General features: G+C 27.9%; 1 protein-coding gene across 1 annotated transcript in view; it reads left to right on the top strand.

Annotated features, from left to right (window-relative positions):
- The window catches only part of LOC132947110 (protein pinocchio), a 35,866-nt gene extending 17,742 nt beyond the window's left edge, over positions 1–18,124 (top strand). The window contains exons 3-5 of the mRNA XM_061017310.1: positions 16,480–16,645; positions 17,489–17,618; positions 17,694–18,124. Coding sequence (XP_060873293.1) covers positions 16,480–16,645; positions 17,489–17,618; positions 17,694–17,810 — 413 coding nt within the window. The 3' untranslated portion in view covers positions 17,811–18,124. The remainder of the gene's footprint in view (positions 1–16,479; positions 16,646–17,488; positions 17,619–17,693) is intronic.
- Positions 18,125–19,649: the final 1,525 nt, after the last annotated feature.

Here is a 19,649-nt window from a genome sequence, read left to right as displayed (position 1 = left end):
TACATACAAATTGATTTTGAACGTGTAATCCATTAGCTATAGCTTATAGTAATTATAGGCCTTTAAATAGCTTAGATGAGCGGAGTAGAGTGGAAAAGTGGTACCTCCCAAAATATTGTTAACTATGTTTTTTTATTTTACATTCATTTTTGAAACCTGAAGTAAGTTTAATTTTAAAGCTTGATCTTTAATTTAAATGTAAACTCTTTATAAATATATTTATATATACTTAGGTCCTTATACGTATTTGTTTTGAATGCACATTGTTGTTATTATGAATTGGTATATTATATTTAAAATCTACCTATCTTTATTACTTACTTATCAATAATTGTTAATTGGTTAAAAGCGTTAATAAAAAATAAAAATAGGTTATTTTAAATTGTAAAAGTTCAATGGTAGGTTAATTCACGTGTAACTCCATGTGGCCACGTGACTGATTAACATTTCAGATTCTGAGCAGAGCGATGAATATATTGTGTTTATAATGATCTATGATTTTTTTTCTCTTATTACTCACTTATTAGTTAAAAGGAACAAAAAAATGCTTTAATCTTCAACTTTAAAAGCGTAGTTTTTGGTATAAAATTGGATCTGGAAGGTACCTTGAAATATTGGCCTGAGTACGTAAAGAGTGAAAAAGTAGAAAATTACCAGTACTTTTCAAAATAATTGAGAAAAACTTACCAGCAAAACCTAACAGTTTTCAACAACGATTTTGTTTTTATTGTAATTTAAAAGGGAATAACAGTAGGTACTTATAAAGATTTAAAATTTTCACCAAATATGTATCATAATATTTTTACATTTTAGAGCTTTTTATAGATATTTTAAATGTTTGAGTTTTTTCGTTTTTTTTTATTTAGGTCGATATATTTTTAAAAAAAATAAAGGCACAATAATTGTCAAAATCACGAGAATATGTAAATTATTTTGTAGGTTTTAAATAAAATTATTACATCCTTAATTTTCGAAAATTAATTTTACTGCTGGCCCTACGGTAGATACTTTAATAGAAAAACTAATTACTAGGGAACGGATTTAAATGCTCTAAAAAACAAGAAAAATGCCTTGAAAAAATACGATTTAATGCCTTAAAAAAATGCTTTAACATCAAAAAATGCACTAAAAAAATGCCCTAAAAAACTTTAAAAATGGGTTTATATTCAATAAAAACAAAATTTTAAATTTAAAACCTTTAAAAAAACATATTATTAAGAAAAATCTAATAAAAAATATTTAAATACAATACAACCTTAATTAATTAATTTTCAATTATCTACTGTAGTCCATCTTTTTTTACCCTAAAAAATAAAAAATTTAATAGGTATATTTGTTTTACTTTTACTATTTGTTTCATAGCATTGGAATATACTCGTGTCAACAATAATTTCGTAATTTCGTAACATAATACATATTTAGGTATTTTAATTTTTTTTAGAATGAATGTGAAAAAAATGTTGAAAAAATGACTTAAAAACGACAAAATGCACTAAAAATTTCAAAAAAATGCAAAATAAAAGTTACGTTTAATAATTCTTTGATGTATGAGATGAACTTATTGCTTGGAAACCAATGTTTTCGGACATTCAGGAAAAAATGCAATTTGCATTCAAATCCGTTCCCTATTAATTACTATTATTGCATTATAAATACCTACATAATAAAATATCTTTAGAAATATATGGGCTGGCCGTAGACCGCATTTCAGTTTGATATATTTTAAACTATCTATTTAGATTATTAAATTGTTTATTTTAACACGTCGTATAATTTCTATAGTTCAGTTTATTGCTGTCATATATTTGAAAATACTTTTTAGATAATTAATGCAATATTTGAATTTTAAACACTATTTTAACATTGGTGAATCATTAGTATATAAATAAATCAGATGAAAGTTAATAATAATAATAATATCGAACCAATAAAATACGCATTAATATATATTATATTTTAATTATTGATACAACATCAATATTAATATAATAAAAACTATCACGTGCAAAATATGTATTGTAATTTGAGTATCACGTGTAAAACAATGCTACCTATATTATGAAATTTGAAACAGACGAAATAGGTAGATTAAATTATAACTACCTCTTTTACATAATATCTATTTATGTTCTATTGTTTTAAATAATTAAATTATAATAGCATTAAATATACGAGTATATTTTTTTTATCGATAAACTTAAGTTGCATTCACCATCGGTTAAAAATTTACATTTTTACATTACTTACAATAAATCTAGGTGAAGGAAAAAAATACAAACATAATTATAATAGTTACATTTTATTTTTTAATCGTATTAAAACAATCCATTCTATGTTTGAAATAATGTATACATTTCATAACGGCTTCTCCATTTCAAGACGCCAAAACTATATAATCTCTATAAACGCTTTTAATGCAATCCATCCAACAAATATAATTCTGATTTCCTTGTTATCCCAGTCCAAGGGGACCTCAGAAGACATTTAGAGAAGAAATGGTGTTACTTCGTCGTAACATTCTAATTGAATATAAAATGGGCAATAACTTAACACCATACAAAGTTCCATCAATGGAAGGTTTCCTTAAAGTTCAAACAAGAATTCTTGATATCGTTCCCTCTAGAACGGTGTAATCGGGTATGAGCAGTTTTATTTTATTTTACTTTTTTAGCCCGTAAGAAGTAGTTTCTTCAAGTTTGTTTTAAATGAGCATTGCCATATTATCATATCACCCTTTGATTGAAGCACTATACATATTAATATATTATGTTTTGTAAATATTATATGACTGTTTGAAGTTACTAGTTTACTAATAATTAAATATTATAATATGTATTATGTACGAATAATCTTATCATTACCAACTCAGTCGAAAATAAGAAAATCAATACTGGTTAGTGGTAATCTAAATCAAAATAGGAGAAAAATAAATACTATAGTACTCGAAACCAAATCAAAATTGGTAAAAATAGATACCGATTCTGAAATTGAAATTGGAAAAGATAAATACCAGTAGGTATTTGAAACTTTACATGATATCCGGAAAAATTAATTCAAATATTTAAAATTGAAATCGAGATCAGGAAATAGTATACTGTGTGGCAAGGGCGGGAAGTGAGCTATTTCATCGCGGGCGACGTTTTTTTAAAATGCTTGAGCACAATTTTTTCTTAAAAGGTTGCGATGGTTAAATTATTTACAAGGTGATTTCACAAGAATGCTCGTATATAACATATATAACAAAGAATATCGCCTCCTCGTGGTGTTCTCTATAGTTCACGATAAATGACATTCAAATATTATATAATTTAAAATAATCATTATAAACTTAATTTTAAATTGGTCTAAACTAGTCTGGACAAAACGCGTACTCGGTCGAAACGGGGAGGGTCATTTTTGGACGAAACTTCGCCTTATATATTAGACTTATGGTTATGAATTTATGATGCACACGTAATTATTATATTATAGTACCTATAACTTGTTTACCTAGCAAACGATAATCATAAACTTAATTTAGATACGCTGTAGGAAACACACGATTAATCATTGGACGAATACATTCCTATTGTTACGCTCAGTGTTATCTCGCATGTTTATTAATTATTTAATGCGAATTTCGAATGTATAATAGTATGTAAGTTAAATATATGCATAAGTGTTATTTTAAAATATATTATTTATTATTTTATTAATATTATATAACAACTTCAGGTTACTTCACAGCTACGACCAACAATAACTGGATACATTATAATTGATTAAATGAAGATTATAATATTATAATAAAAAAACTAGTTTCAAACCAAGTTGGTAATAATAACTTAGATTAACAATTTCAATATAGTATATTACATACCTAATAATTGTATTGTATACATTCAAATAGTTTTATGTACCTACGTGCATATATTGTAAGTACCTTAAAAAACAAAAAAAAAATTTAAATAAATAACCACTTAAGCACTAGCTGTTATTTTATTATACTTATATTAAATTATTAGTTATTACTTATCTATTATTATTACTTATTGTACCTATCTATTTATTTTTTAATTAAAAAAATCATAACTAGTTATTTTTTATGAATACTTTAATAATTTAACTTTTTATTTTCATAAAAATCAAACTTAGACATTGACTTTATAAAATCTGCAAATAACGTAACAAAAAAACTTAACGTACCTAACTTGATAGTTTATCGCTGCATGATGGAAAAACTATGAATTGGTTAGGTTAGTAGGACAAAAGAACATATTCATAATTTAAATATTTCTGGTGGCACTTCTGAGTGCCCTCCCAATATCTGTAAGTCTTGCTATGTATATATATTATATTTATTCAAAATTACTTATTGTTCCAAATGTGTATAGATTGTAATTATGTTTTAATAATAAAAAAAATAATTAAATATTGCGTAATTTTCTTCATCAGTAATCGATGAAAAGAATGATCATAACGATCACATAAACTCCTAAAATTCTAGACGTTCGTCTATGGTACGTTTACCTTTGCGATGGGCTTTCTGGCGTTCAAAATTCGAAATCATAATTTCAAACACATGTGTTTATAAAGATTAGTATAGCTTAAATGCAAATAAGTAAATGTGATGATATTATGTTAAATAAAACTGATTTAAATAAATGATATTGGTTTGGTAACGTAATAAAATTATATGATTTTATGGCGTTATGCATCGGTTGATAGGGGCTACCAGCTAGGCTAGGTTAGGTTTCTAACCTAAGGTTAATCGGTCGGAAAAAAATTTTCCAAGACTTAAAACATATCTATTTTAAATTAAAGTTCATAAATAAACATATCAACAGTACATTAATAATTTATTAATTTATAACAATTTGATTTAAATAGTAAAATAGTTATATTAACAGGGACAAACATGAACTGAGACACTCGAAACCTTATATTCTAGTGAACCTTCCTATCTGGCTACCTAATATGGAAAAATACAGTTTTTATTATACTTTAACGTATTAACGAAACACTCTGCTGTACAATAGTTGTCGAGCATGTCATTTTAATGGATGTATTATATTTGAATTCAATGATAAATCATTGTATGCGAAAAACAATTCTGAGCGGAGACATTGTATTAGCCTAATTTATACTTTTATAAATAATCAAAAATTTTAGTTAAAAAAAAAAATTAACAAAACATTGAAAATATCTCATGGCTAGAAATATCGTGATTTTCCGGTGAACTTTTTCTTTTTGTTAGGGGTAGAAAAATTTGTTGGGAACCTTCTATTAACATTTCTTTTGTTAGGTAGAGAAAAATATTTTTAATAATTTCTAACTGAAAAATAATTTAAAAATTTAAAAAAAATATCATGGCTATATATAGCCGAAAAGAATAAACATAGTTTGAAAAATTTGCCATTTATGAGAAATAATATTATAAATATTTAGTGAACCCTTCAAGAGTCTACTGTTATCTATTCGTTTTGGATACAAAATCAAATATCAAAAATCAATTAATGGGAACTCAATAATTTACCGCTGAATATCAAATATCGTATAAATTATAAGTTCAAAAGTTCTTAAAAAATTAATATTAATAAAGGTCTACAGTTATTAGTTTTTGAGTTACCTACACCAAAAAAATAAAATTGAATTTTTCAAAATTGGTTTTTAATTATATTATATTTGCTCTCAATAATTATGTTGCTTTTTGTTGGAGATATTATGGTTTTTAATTGACTCGTAATAGAAGGATGTAACATATCAATGTCATGTAATGACCAGTGACATAGTGAGTGTATAGTGTTATTTGGGCCACGCAATAGGTGTTCGATATAGGTATATATTATGCAATTTTGTATTATAGCATAACTTAATCTGCATATATTAGCATATAAATATTGAATAATATATAGGTAATACAATTTTATAATAATTACCGGCTCTCAAAAATTGGTCATTCAAACTGTTGTAGCTCCAACATAATTGTTTCATCGTCCCAACTCACAATTTAAAACATTCTAGTAGGTGGTATTTATCTTAAATCGTGGATTATGAATTAAACTATACAAATTGAAAACCTTAATAGAAACCTTGCAGTATAATGTTTTCTCATCAAAGCGTTCCGTGTATAGGTACAGAATACACATACTGTAAATAATGCGATTCACGTGTACGGTGTACACATAATATTTTATGGACATTTAGTGTAACAATATGATAAGTTTATAATATGCATGTTATCATCAATATCGGAAATTTCGGCAACAAAGGTAATGATTATAGACGATTTCAGTATAGCCGAGGACAGCAGTTATATGGTTGGTAATAATCGGTTTATATTTTCGTAATAAATTGATTGATTAGTTTAGACTGTTTAGTCAATATCATCGATCGGTATTTGCTGATGATCGATTTATCAAACATGAGATTTTCTATTATACCATTTGGTTTTTTACCACTTTTTCGTGCCCTGGAGAGTGGCTGAGGAGGGGCTGGGGAGAGATGTATGAATTACAAAAATGGGTTTTATACTAATGAACGGATATCATTACATTAATATTATAATGATAGAAATTCGTATTAATCTTTTCTGAATTTCCTTCTTTTAATCCTTCAACACGGGGGTGGGGAAACTGAATCTCCGATTAATAGTCCTACAAGAAAAAGTCCAATTATATAAATATCGGTAAAAATAGTTCAAAAAAAAAATGTTAAACGAATAAAAGTTCACAAATACCTACCTAAATTTAATTATTATATAAGATTACTGTTTGCACTAGGCACCACCTTTAATAAAAAATAATAGGTAATTTATCAGTACCTACCAATTAAAAACTGCACCATAATATATGTTATATTAATAACCCAATACCACCGGCCCTCGAGGAACAATATTAATGTATTATATTTTTTTTTTATTATAACTATATATGCTAGAATTTGTAGATAATATGTATAATGTATATAATAACCTACAATTATATAAATATTATATTATACACCGCAATTTTTTTTTAGATATTCATATACATTTGTATTCTTTTTTAAAGATTTTTTTTATATTATGATTATATTTTTATTTGTTTATGTTTATATTGATATATTTAAACAAAGTAAAAAAAAGTTAATTATAGTATCTGCGTATTTACTACGTAATTATAAAAAAAATATTTTATTCTTAGACTGTAATTCCATTGGATTTTTTTTGCAGAGCTTTTAGCTAGAATACCGAGGAAATTATAACATATTAAAATTTCAAAGTGCTTATCAGTTTCCCTTGAATAAATAAAGCACCTAACGAAAATAGCCATTGTCAATAAGACATTAAGACTAGATTAATTATACTGATGATAAATTATTAGTTATTTCTGACGCATAGACGGTAATGGGCGTACAAATAATAAAACATTGTTTATTGGGCCTTAGTTGAAAAATCCTGCAGATCTACAGCATCTATCAGTATCAGAAGAGGAGAGGGAGTGAAAATTATGTAAAAATTCTGTGTACGGGACTGATCAGTGTAGGAGTAAATAGAAGCGCATATTATAGAGTTTTTTTTGGAGGGAATAGGACTGGAAGAATATATTTACTCACGTGTAAAAAAAATTAAAAGAATTCGTTAAAACTATTAAATGTTGTACCACGGTGTCTTGAAGTAAACAGGAAAATTTAAATAGTTACTTTAAAAAAATCTATTCTAATGCTTTAGGTACCTAAATAAGATGATACACCAAGCATGCACTATATTTCCTATATTTTCCTCTAATAATAAATTTCAAATTCTCATTTTTGAATTTTTAATTATCCATAAGGACAATATCATCGGTTGTGATGTCGTATGCAATCTACCAGTGCCGCGGCCGTAGAAACCGCGGTGCGGGCGGTTCATTGCACCGGGGCCCCACGTTTCAATTTCTAATATGGGGCCCATACTTAAATAAGCTAATATAAGAATAAAATTAAGAACCTATAGTAATAATTTTTTTTTTAATCAAAAAAAAAATTTGCCGAGAAATCAAGCATAATCAAGTCCTAATAAGATTTTGTATTAAAATACAAATCTTTAAATCACACCACTGCAACTCGTTTACGCACATTCAAAATTATTTACCCTTAAACGGATAACTCGTTTGCGCACAGCGATACATTCACACACATGTATATATCGTCACAGACTGTAGTACAAATTATCAAATATTTGATAGGAATATTATCATATCATCATTTTGGATTTTCCGTACCTAACTACTTTTAGTACAGTTTCAGTAGTTATGGTTCAGTACAGTGAAGTACTAGGGTTTTGACGACGTAAACTCTTTAATATGGACGTAGACATTTCTAATATTTTTGAAACTCGTCGATAAAAACGATGTTTTAATATCGACAATTATAAATTTAGTAAATATTGTGTTTTAATGAGTGGCTATTCAAAATTTTAGATTATATTTATATTGACTAGGTACCATTGGCACAAATAGGGGGGGGGTTGGGGGGACTTAGTCCCCCCAGTTAAAAATTTAGTAATTAGGACTAATTTTTATATTCTGTAGTACTAAGCAATATGGCCTATAGGGAGGGGGGCTTGAGCCAAAAAATTTAGTCAATTTACGACTATGCTAGGTACCTATATTGTAATTTGTAACAATATTATGATTTATGACAATTTATGTAACACACGCACTTTGTTAATCACGCCTGATTGAAGCAGACAGTCCTCAATCTGTTAAAGTGTGAAGGAAAATGTGTGCACAAACGGGTTCTAATACTAGGGATTTTCGTCACAGGTAGCCAAAATATAAGTGCGCAAACGAGTTGTAAAAAAGGTAAGTGTGCTCGAACGAGTTGTAGTCCCAAACACACTCCTTGGCACCATATCGCTCCAGATTATACCATTGTTACCTGCGCTTAAACCTACATCGCATATTTTAAAAACGATTTTCCTAAAACTTTTAGCCACTTACTGTGTAGGAGGAAGAAGCCAAGAAGGACTGTAGGTTAGGTATAACTTAAAATAATTTTACTCTCAGGTCCGTCCTATTTATTCATACAAACATAAACGGATTGTCATTCGTAGATATTACGATACTAAGATTAGGATAGCCCTGACGTCCGGTAGACGGTAGTACGATTAACATTTTATATTTTAAACACGATTCGCACTATAACAATCTAATAATATTCAATGATAGACGCGTATAATAACATACAAGTATTGAAGTATCCAACAGGCGATCTACCAGGACATGAAGGTCATCGAAATATAATGTACTTATCCCGGAACTTGACGACTATAAACGTCGGTTTTATCCGAGCCTAGTATTATATTAATAATATTATGATGGCCCTGCAGCTACCACGGTTATGTGCGATGGTGTATATTGGTGTCTATATACTGGCGGTGCGCATGCGCCCAGTCGGCGTGGTGTCGATACGACGTCATGGTATTCCCGGCCTCCGTGGCGTGACGTTTTCGGTATCGTACTATCGTCAACCGTCGCGAGAACGCGGCAACAGGCCGATCCCCGAGCAACACGCCGCGTCAAACCAGACGTCGGTATTCACTATTCACATTTCACTATTCAGTACGCCAACGACCGTCTGACCGTGTAGGTAAATACTCAAGTCGTCTCGTCCGACGTTTAATTAGATCCGAAGAAGAGTGTTCGAATATCGTTCGACCGATCGTTTTTCAACACACTTGTCGGCCTTATTTCACCTAAGTTTTCCTTTTTACGGTCGGTACCTATCTATAATTCGCGACATCGCGTATTTATTTGTTATAATAATATTATACAATACAATATCTGCAGCACCGCGTCGATCGATCATATCGGAACAATCGAAACGCGTTCGTGCAATATTTTTGTTGTAACGCATTATTATAATATATATAGTGCCGTCGGCGATCGCCTGAAGTACGCAAAACGTTTCGATTTTAAAGAATTTTCTAGCGACACGTCAGCGTGGTGACAGAAATTTAAAAGAAAAACAAACTGTCGTAGTCAAATTGCATTCATTGTTTTCGTTCCTGAGTTAGATGTGAGTATTCCACAGTACCTACCGCAGTAATGTATACATTATTATTATGAATTATGATGTGTCTAAAAAACGTAGTATTATTACGAGTACCTATTTAAAATAAACAATTCCTCGCTAAAGTTTAGTATTACTATATTTTCATTATGATTTATGTAAACACATACTCATAATTCGTATACAATCACGTGGATTGCGATAGTTGGCATCCGAGGGCTCAAAGATATCTATCTTTTTTACGAAATTATTTTTGTTTCTTATGATAACCTATATAGATACCCTGGACTTATTTAGACTTATTGGACTTATTAGACTTATTTAGCTGTTCGATGAAACATTGTAACATACTAACATATATTTATGCTACATTTATATTATGTGGTTAGGACATACATATTATATTTATTGGTACATTTTAAATTTACAAATTCAATTTTATTTAATAACACATCACCTGTGTTATAATAATGGATCAATAGTATGATTTTAACCTTCATGTATCATTAATATATTTTATGTTGAAAATAACATTAAGATATTATCAAAACTAAATCACATTGATAAAAGCAATTATTAAGTATAATAATTCGAATAAATAAACAGAAATTTAATTAAACTTGTATTTGTGTATATTAATTGAATGGGTCGATACGCATCGACGTAATAATATAATAATATGTAGTAATATTAAAAAAATATATTATTCCAGTCAAAAAAACAACTTTTTATCATAATATGCGTTGTAAAAATAAATGCAAAAAGACCTTGATTATATTTAGTGAATTCTAAGTAAATTATATAATGTTTAAATTTTTAAAAAGAAAATTTTATTTTTGTAGTAGTTATCAATAATACAATATGGTTTGGGGACTTGGGGGAAGTACACGAGTACCTACACGAATATACAAATCTTAGTCATTGTGACATGTTGAATAACTATAAATGCGATTGTATAGTAGGTTGTCCCATTCAGTATTTTCTCCTATTATTATTTATTAGAGGCAGTAAAGAATATTATACTTAAAAACACGAGGAAATACATTTCTAGCTTCAAGGCTGTATTAGCGCAAAATATGTGAAACATAAACATAAATTACCTTACTCCGATGTTTATTGAATTAGTCAAATCAAAATCAAATCTTATCAACACGCCGAAAAATAAATAATACGTGTAATTAATAGTTAATTAATAATCTTAACAAATTTTAATAACAAATTGTTATTATCCAAAAATTTAAATCTAACATCGACAGGATTTATAACGGGCATATTAATTTTAATACCAGTATTATACGTAACTAACAAATTAGTTTTGGTCTAGTTGTTCATGTAAACGCTCATGTGTTATGAATATTATGAATGCTTTGTCTTGTTCCAAATACGATGCAATTCGAATCAATTTCATCATGCACTTTCTAAAATAGCGTATATTGTAATAATTCAGTTCCTAGTTAAGATTTGAAACTTATCAAATGAAGTTGACATTTCATTTTTTATTTATTATAGGTAGTCTCCAACATTCAACAATAGCAGTCTTGTAAAGATAACTTTTAAAAGTATTCAAGAACTTGTTTTAAAAATAGTATTTATTACCCAATAAAATAAAAGTATTTGAGTGCCTACCAACATAAATATTTAAAAAAATATTTATTGATACTTTCAAAGTTTTTTTATAAAAAAATTGTTTTTACCTAATCGACTGAATCAATTTTTTTTAGTATTTTCATGTTTTATATTAATTTTATAGAGCATTTTCTATCGTATCAATTAATTATAAACTAGGTACTATGGTTTTTTTTTTTAAGGTATTTGAAATTTTGTTTGGGTATTATTCACAACGAATAAATGTATTATACGACTGGTATGTCGTAAATTATATTTTTTTACGTGATTAAATTGAAAATTGAAAATATATAAACTAAAAAAAAATAAATATTTGCAAATTAGTATTTGATTTTAAATACAGATACCTACTGTGAAAAAGTATTTTAAATTCTTTGTCCAAGTTCTTTACAAGACTGCTAACTAATAATATTTTTGACCAGATGTAGATGTATTACGTTACCTAGTGAAATCAAGTATAAACAATAATACTGTAATCAATGATAAAATGAGTATCAGCTGTGCAGTGTATACACAATGTGTCATGCACTCGAGCATCATAATATTGTATAATCAATAATGTATATTAAGTACGTATATAACTATTAACAGTTTCATTAACGTAAGACAGCAGTACATCGATTTCACATTAAAAAATGCATAAAAAGAGGAGGTATAGAAATTTGTAAATTGAAAAAAACATATATACCTATGTCATACTATTTACATTGTCATACATTATTATTACCGTATTGCCGTATTACCGTATTGACTAGATGCAATACAAATTATTGTTGTGTAAATTGACTCAATTTTGTATTTAGAATTAATGATGAAAATAAATAGGAAATAATGATATATATTCAATTTTCAACTTTTTCAGCATTCTACAGACGTTAGTATTTTTTTCAAGACAAAAATAATGATTTCACAATAATACAAACACCTTTCGACACAATTATTATAATATTGTCCAGTTGGTATATCATATATAGGTACGAATTAATGGAATTAAAAATATAGCCTATGCCCTATAGTATAGTATAGTGTATATCTTACTACAGTACTACCATATTATGTTATGTTTTTCACTACCAAACAAACGTGTCAAATCTAATGAAATTTTGTTTGACATTGATTCCATAAAATAACGAAGAACGTTTTTCGCTCAATGACACGACTATTGACTAATATAAAAATCATCAAAATATACTAGCATGAATGTATAGATAATATTATGTATCTACTTTAAAGGAATCATATTATTTACAAGCCCAGAATATATCAAAACCCAGTTATATCAAGTTAAGAACGTAACCTTGCGTATATTATCATCAGCAATATAACATATAAATTATAAATATAATATATCATTCCAATATTTCCTTCCTATAGTTTTAATTTTAATTGTCACAATACTTATTTTATTATAAAAGTTAATTTAAACACTCGCAATAAATTTCAGTTTATAAATCTCTGAGATTATTGAAGATAATCAGAGAGGCATATACGATATACCTACTACATCAGTGGCGAATAATTTAATTTACCAAAATAAGTAATAAAATTGATCAAAGTGAACAAATGTAGCTTCAATTATTTGTGTGAAATATACTGAAAAGGTTCAATAAAGAAATACAACTATAGGTTATCTTGTATATTCGTACATTTCAATATACTTCTATATTATGGACAGTAGACATCTAAGTAAAGAAGCAATTAATGGTAGAAATAAAACATAATTTGAGCGTAGGTAATGAGAGTATGAAACTGCAATTAATTATGTATTAAAAAGTCATCAATCCCACATTCCGACACATTTTGAAGTCTGTCTATTCTAAACATGCAATATTTCATCGATTTGGAAGGTCAGTTTTGTGTATCATACAAAAAACTCCCAGTTACAGATATTCCACCAGACAAGATTTTAAAATGTATTGCGAACTAATAATATAATATACTGGGAATTCCTCAGACGTATAATGAAAAACCAGATATGCAGTTGTTACAATGGTAGGAGTTATAAGGAAGTGTAGCGTGAACGGGTTTTTTAACATCATACAATACAAACATAATAATACTTAACTATAGATTATATATTGACTAGACAGTACTGCATTTTAAAGTTGAACAAAATATTCTCTAATAACGTGGTCAGATTTTTAAACCTAGTCACATTTGCCGAATATACTTAATGCAGGTACATTGTACAGAGAACATTATTCATTACACCCATCCCAGTTAAAACTTATTGGAATCCGTGTTCTTTACATTTTTAGATTTTGGAAAATGCTTTTTATTGTATTTTAGGATTTGTATAGAAAATTAAGGCTTAAGAAAATTTTCTTAAATTATTACCGCAGAATAAAGTAACCTGTAACTTCGTAAAAGTTATTGTTTCATTGGTTGTATAAACCATAATGTTATGATAGAATATTTTATTATGAAAATAATGTTATATACGATATACCTATAAAAAATACTTTAAATTGAATATTAAAGCATACAGCATTGTGAATTGATCAGGAAGTTGCATCTGAGTTGATTAAAATCAATAGTTACTAATTGTGATACAGTTACCTAAAAACAAAATGGTATACCTAGTTAAATTTTTATTTTTATTTTCATAAATTACACTAGGGTAAAACATACACCAACAGTTCATAAGTATACAATTTTCAAACAAGATGACACGTGCATATTATATTGTTGTTGTACATTAACACCACCAACCAGACTATATTATGCATATCCAAGGTTATTCTGCTTTATAAAAGTATAAAACCATGTCTAAATTAGTGATCTGAATTTCCGCATGTTTTTTTTACCGCACGTTATGTATTAACAATTAACTTCTTCAAAGAAAAATCATTAAAATACTTGGCCGAATTGTAAAAGTGATTTAAACCTTTAACCTTTAACTTATCAACTGCTGTATTCAACTAAACAAAACTGAAAGAAAATATTCCAACAATTTCCATTTGATTAGAAATGCGGAAATGTCTTAGTGTAATTACTTACTAATTAGTAATTAGGTAATTACGTTCAGTGTCGGCCTGTCCATGGTCACTGGAATACGGATACACCTAAAGCCATTCCAAGCATGTGTCTTATTTGACAAGACCCATAAAACTAAATAATTTGAAGAACATAAATATAAAATGAGCCATTTTAAATTTTAAAATTCATCAACTAAACAAATCAGTGTTTTGATACACTTTATTGATTAACGTGCTTAAACACTCGTATTAAATAGGTATTGAATTATTCGTGTATATGTATGAAAGATATATAGAACGGTAATAAATGTAATTCCTAAATTATAATGCAATACATTTTTTAAAAATGCTTTATATTCAGAAATTATTGTGTACTACTTGCCACTTGGCTATATAATTATTGTTCTATTTTACTATTCTATTAAACCACTTAGATTCGTGTTAGGTGAGATTGGGGTGAACAGTTTTTCAGATATTTTTTAACAATTGAATTGCAAAACAAACTTGCAAAATGAAATAAGGTCATTCAACCAGCATTGTAATTTTGTAAATTTTATAATATATTACGAAGTATTAGTGTATCACTAAACTGATTAAGTCTTTAGAATCGCTTATTTATACAGACAATTATATTTCGTATTATATGAATTCAAATTTCAAATAATTATCTGTGTTAATTGCTTTAAAATTTACCTATTAAGATGCCATTATCATATTGTATAAATGAACAGCAGTCTACGAATGTAAAACAATATGAAGGCCACACAGACCAGTTTTTCAGGATTATAATGCTTTCCGGGGTAAATGGTCAAAATAGAATGCCGTCCCATTATTATTCTGCATCCAGTTGTCCTTATAAATGTATATAATATAATATACATTAAATCATATTAAATTATAATAATAGTTAGATTACACAGTACATTGGTTGAAATTATTTAAAATGCGCAATTTATAAAAGGATATACTTTTGCATTTCATAGAGATTGAATAAAATAATTGTATAGGTATTAGGTAATATGTGACTTGAAGGTTGTTCAAGATTTTACTATTAATAATTAAATAAGTATGGTTTTTTCTGGAATACCGAATAAAAAACTTCCCGATACAATATAACGTCATTGTCATCATTACTGGTTTGCTCGCGTGCAAATATTAAAAACAAAACTCTCAAACATAATATTATATTTATGATATATATAATTGTATATTATAGCATAATATACGAATTGTGTCCTGCACTATAAAATATCAACGATCGACCTAGGAAACCCAAATTTTTGTTCCCCATTTGCGGTACCACGCAACATCGCAACGGTTAAAGATTAATTTAATGTAAACTGTTCAGTGTTATCGGTTGTATACTTGTATACAATCCTTAAGCCGATTAATCGGTGCATGTTAAAATGATGGCGGCCCTGCAGTCGTTTCCCACTTAAATCTATACAATTTTAGATTTCTAAACGTTACAATAATGTTCTATGGAATGCAAGACGATGATTATCATCGGATATTTTGCAAACAGTCCATATAGGTATATTTTATGAAAAGGTCAGCGATGTGTTTTATTTCTGATTTTATTACTTAGATTTTATCTGTGGCACATTGAAGTCACTGCGCTGCTGGCATGGTAAAAATGTTGTGTTATTCTGATTTATAGAAATTAAAATTGGACGTCATTTATAATAATATATGTGTTTTTCAACAATCGTAACCCTCTTCAAAATGCTAATAGTCATAGTTGCCGATGCTTAAATTCAATAAAAAAAAAAGTTACCTATTTATATCTAGAATTTATATGTATACAGTTAAGAAAATAATAAAAAAAAAAGTGCATAACAATAGTTTTTGTTTATTTTAGTTGAGAATACTAACAACAATATGTCAGTTACTAGTGTCCAGACTATGAACAACCAAAGCTTGATGAACATTAATGACAAAATGCTCGAAAACATGGATCTAGTCAGTGATCTTGAGCAGGCAGTAACTCTAGAAGAGCTCAAAGAAGTTTTTAAATATTGTTTCCGGTATGTACTTATGTAATACAATTAGTATGTACTAGTGTAATACAACTAGTATGTACTAGTTTTTATTTTTTAATACTCCAAAAGCCAATACATTTTTATAAATAATTTTACCAATATAGATTCTCAATTATGTCAAAGTCCAGTGCAATTATTGTATAATATGCAATTGTTGTATTCAAAGGCCGCATCATTTATAAATAGCATCCTTTTTTTTGATATTTCTAAATAATTGTAATAATATTTATTCATAAAACGTTCACTGAAATTAAATATTGATAATACCATAGACCTTTTACTAATAGACCGGCGCTCTTCACGTTTCCACCGTGTCAAGATAGGTGGCGCTTTTCGGTTACTGCATACTCTGATACGGTAATATATATATATTCATACTATTTATTAATACTAAACGTCTAAACGGGCTGATTATTGCTGAATCACTGTGCCATGTCGGCACGTGGCTATCAATGTATTTGGTATATGATGGACCGGTCTATAAGTAAAAGACATTGACATAAACTAAGATTATAGGTCTTTAAATAATAGTATAATACTAAGCATGATCTGTATTAATTTCATTTTTTTTAATACCATTTAAAATAGTTTTTTCCTGTAATGTTACCTTTAAAAAATAATTCTTACGAACGTATAATATAATATTTAATATTTATTTTTTCGTGGCAAGTAAAATGAAAGGAATACTAATTTAATCATGATAATATTGATAGTAATTAATAACTAACTAAAATAGTTCACCAACACGTAATATTAGAAGTTGACAATTTCTGTTGTAAAATGTAAACAAATGGATAATGGATAGGTCATATTTTTGAATGATTATAGTTGTGGAGTCAACTGGGAGCAACGCCACGTGTCATTAGATTGCTTGGAATGCGGTGGATATTCCCTTGAGAGGCCTTGTCCTATTTGTGCAGGTCACTGTCGAAATATTTGGAAACGTGATCTTGAAGAAGTAAGTTTAAAAAAAAATCTATGCAATTTATACTTTATTGAATTAATTTCTACGTGTTTAACTTTTATTTTATAGTCTCATAGAAGTGGCGAGGCAACCTGGATGGGAGAATGCTCCTCAAAATGTAAAGAAATGGGACGTGATGTCAAACAGATGTGTAATAGACTCGAAAAGGTCAAAGCCACATTTTGAGCCATGATTTATAAACATCTTAAACACAACTGAGTACTTATTGTTAAGAATTTAGTTTAAGTGTATCACTTTTCTAATAATAATAATTTTACTCAGTGTACACGGTGTCATTTCCTCGTGGTGATCACGTCTTGTTTTTGGAATGAAATGAATTCTCAAAATGATTTTTCCATGTACATAATAATTTGCTATTAATTTTCTATGAAAATTATTTATCGAATCAGTATAAATTATTTACCTACCTTCTATTATTAGTGACAGAAATTTTGGAAAAAACCCTTAAGCTAGAATAAATATATATTTATTTTGATAAATTTGTTTTGTTATTTATATTGTTACTTTTAAGAGGATTTCAGCGCACTATTTGTTTTCTCTCTCTGGCCCACGCGCAACATAGACAAAACGCATTTACGAAGAATCATTTTTTAGATTCTGAGCGAAGCGATGAATGTATTGATTTTACAATGATGTGTGTTTTTTTTATTTTTGTCTCTGTCATCACCTTTTAGGACAGTAAATATGCTTGGATTTTTTTCAACAGTAACTTTTCTGATAGGAAAGTGAATCTAGTTGGTACTTTGGGGGGTCAAAAGTAAAAATTCCCATTTAAAAATCCCATTAGTTTTCAAAAGCAACGTGAAAAACAAAAGAAAAATTAAGGAAAAACGGGAATTTTTATGCAAAATCTGCAGTTTTTGATAAAATTGATTTTGGTTTTTGGTGCAACTCTAAAACAAATGACCGTAAGTACATGAAATTTTGACTGAATGTTTATATTAGCATTTTCTATGCAATTTTTTATAAAATCGCTTTAAAATTAAAATATAATAAAAAGCATATAATATTGTCTAGATAATAATCATGCCTTTAAATTTTATCAAGAGATATTTTATAAGAGATCAATTCACTCTAATTTTTTAACTAACGGAGCTACACGTGTTTTGCTGAGCGTACAATTTGCTATGTTATGCACTTGTAATGGTGACTTAATAATGTTTTCATTTTATTCATGAAACAAAGTCAATATTTTTCAATCTAAGTAGGTACTTTTTTTAATGCGTGCCGAGAGTGCAGACATTTGTTTCAATACTAGGGTAAAATTGGACAAAGTATACCTACAAAATACAATAATCAGTGTTTGTGAATTCGTAATTTTTGTGACTTCATAAAATGCATTTACATTTTACATAATAATTATATTAACCCGTATTATTAATTAACCCGTTATTAAGTATACAAAGAGAGTAACTATATTCTGTATAATGATGATTATGAATTGTCAGAAATAGAATAATACAAGTCATACAGATGACTGGTGCAGCTTTAATTATAGGTGTGACAGGAATATTGTGCGCATTTAGTGCACCTAAATTATTAGAACTAATCAAATATTAAGTCTACTGCAGCCGTTTTAATTCTACGAATCACAAAAGACAAAGTTGAAACTTTTAGACGAAAAAAAAAGAAACTATTTTTAATTAATCAATTAAAAAAATAAACTGCCAGACGCCAGTATTTAATTGCAACAAATGGTCAAGTCAACATAAAACAAATTACGTGACAATTGAAAATAATCATTGTGTTAACTAATAAAATTTATTTTATACAACCTACGTATATGAGTATTAGGTATAGACGCGTAGATAAGCCACTTATATTGAATAATATCATAACATTAGCCATTAGGTACATTAAATTTAATACAGACTTTTTTTTTTTTCTTTCCTGTTTTAACCGACGACGCCGCGGGATCTGCTTTTGCATTGCTTCCGCGGAGCAAATTTAATACAGACTAGTATTATATATATTACATTATTATAAGCACGATAAATTAATAAT

Source organism: Metopolophium dirhodum, chromosome 6 (genome assembly GCF_019925205.1).
Source record: "Metopolophium dirhodum isolate CAU chromosome 6, ASM1992520v1, whole genome shotgun sequence".
Classification (NCBI taxonomy): Eukaryota; Metazoa; Arthropoda; class Insecta; order Hemiptera; family Aphididae; genus Metopolophium; species Metopolophium dirhodum.
The sequence above is the reverse complement of the archived record's forward strand: the minus strand, read 5'-3'. Positions and strand labels throughout refer to the sequence as shown.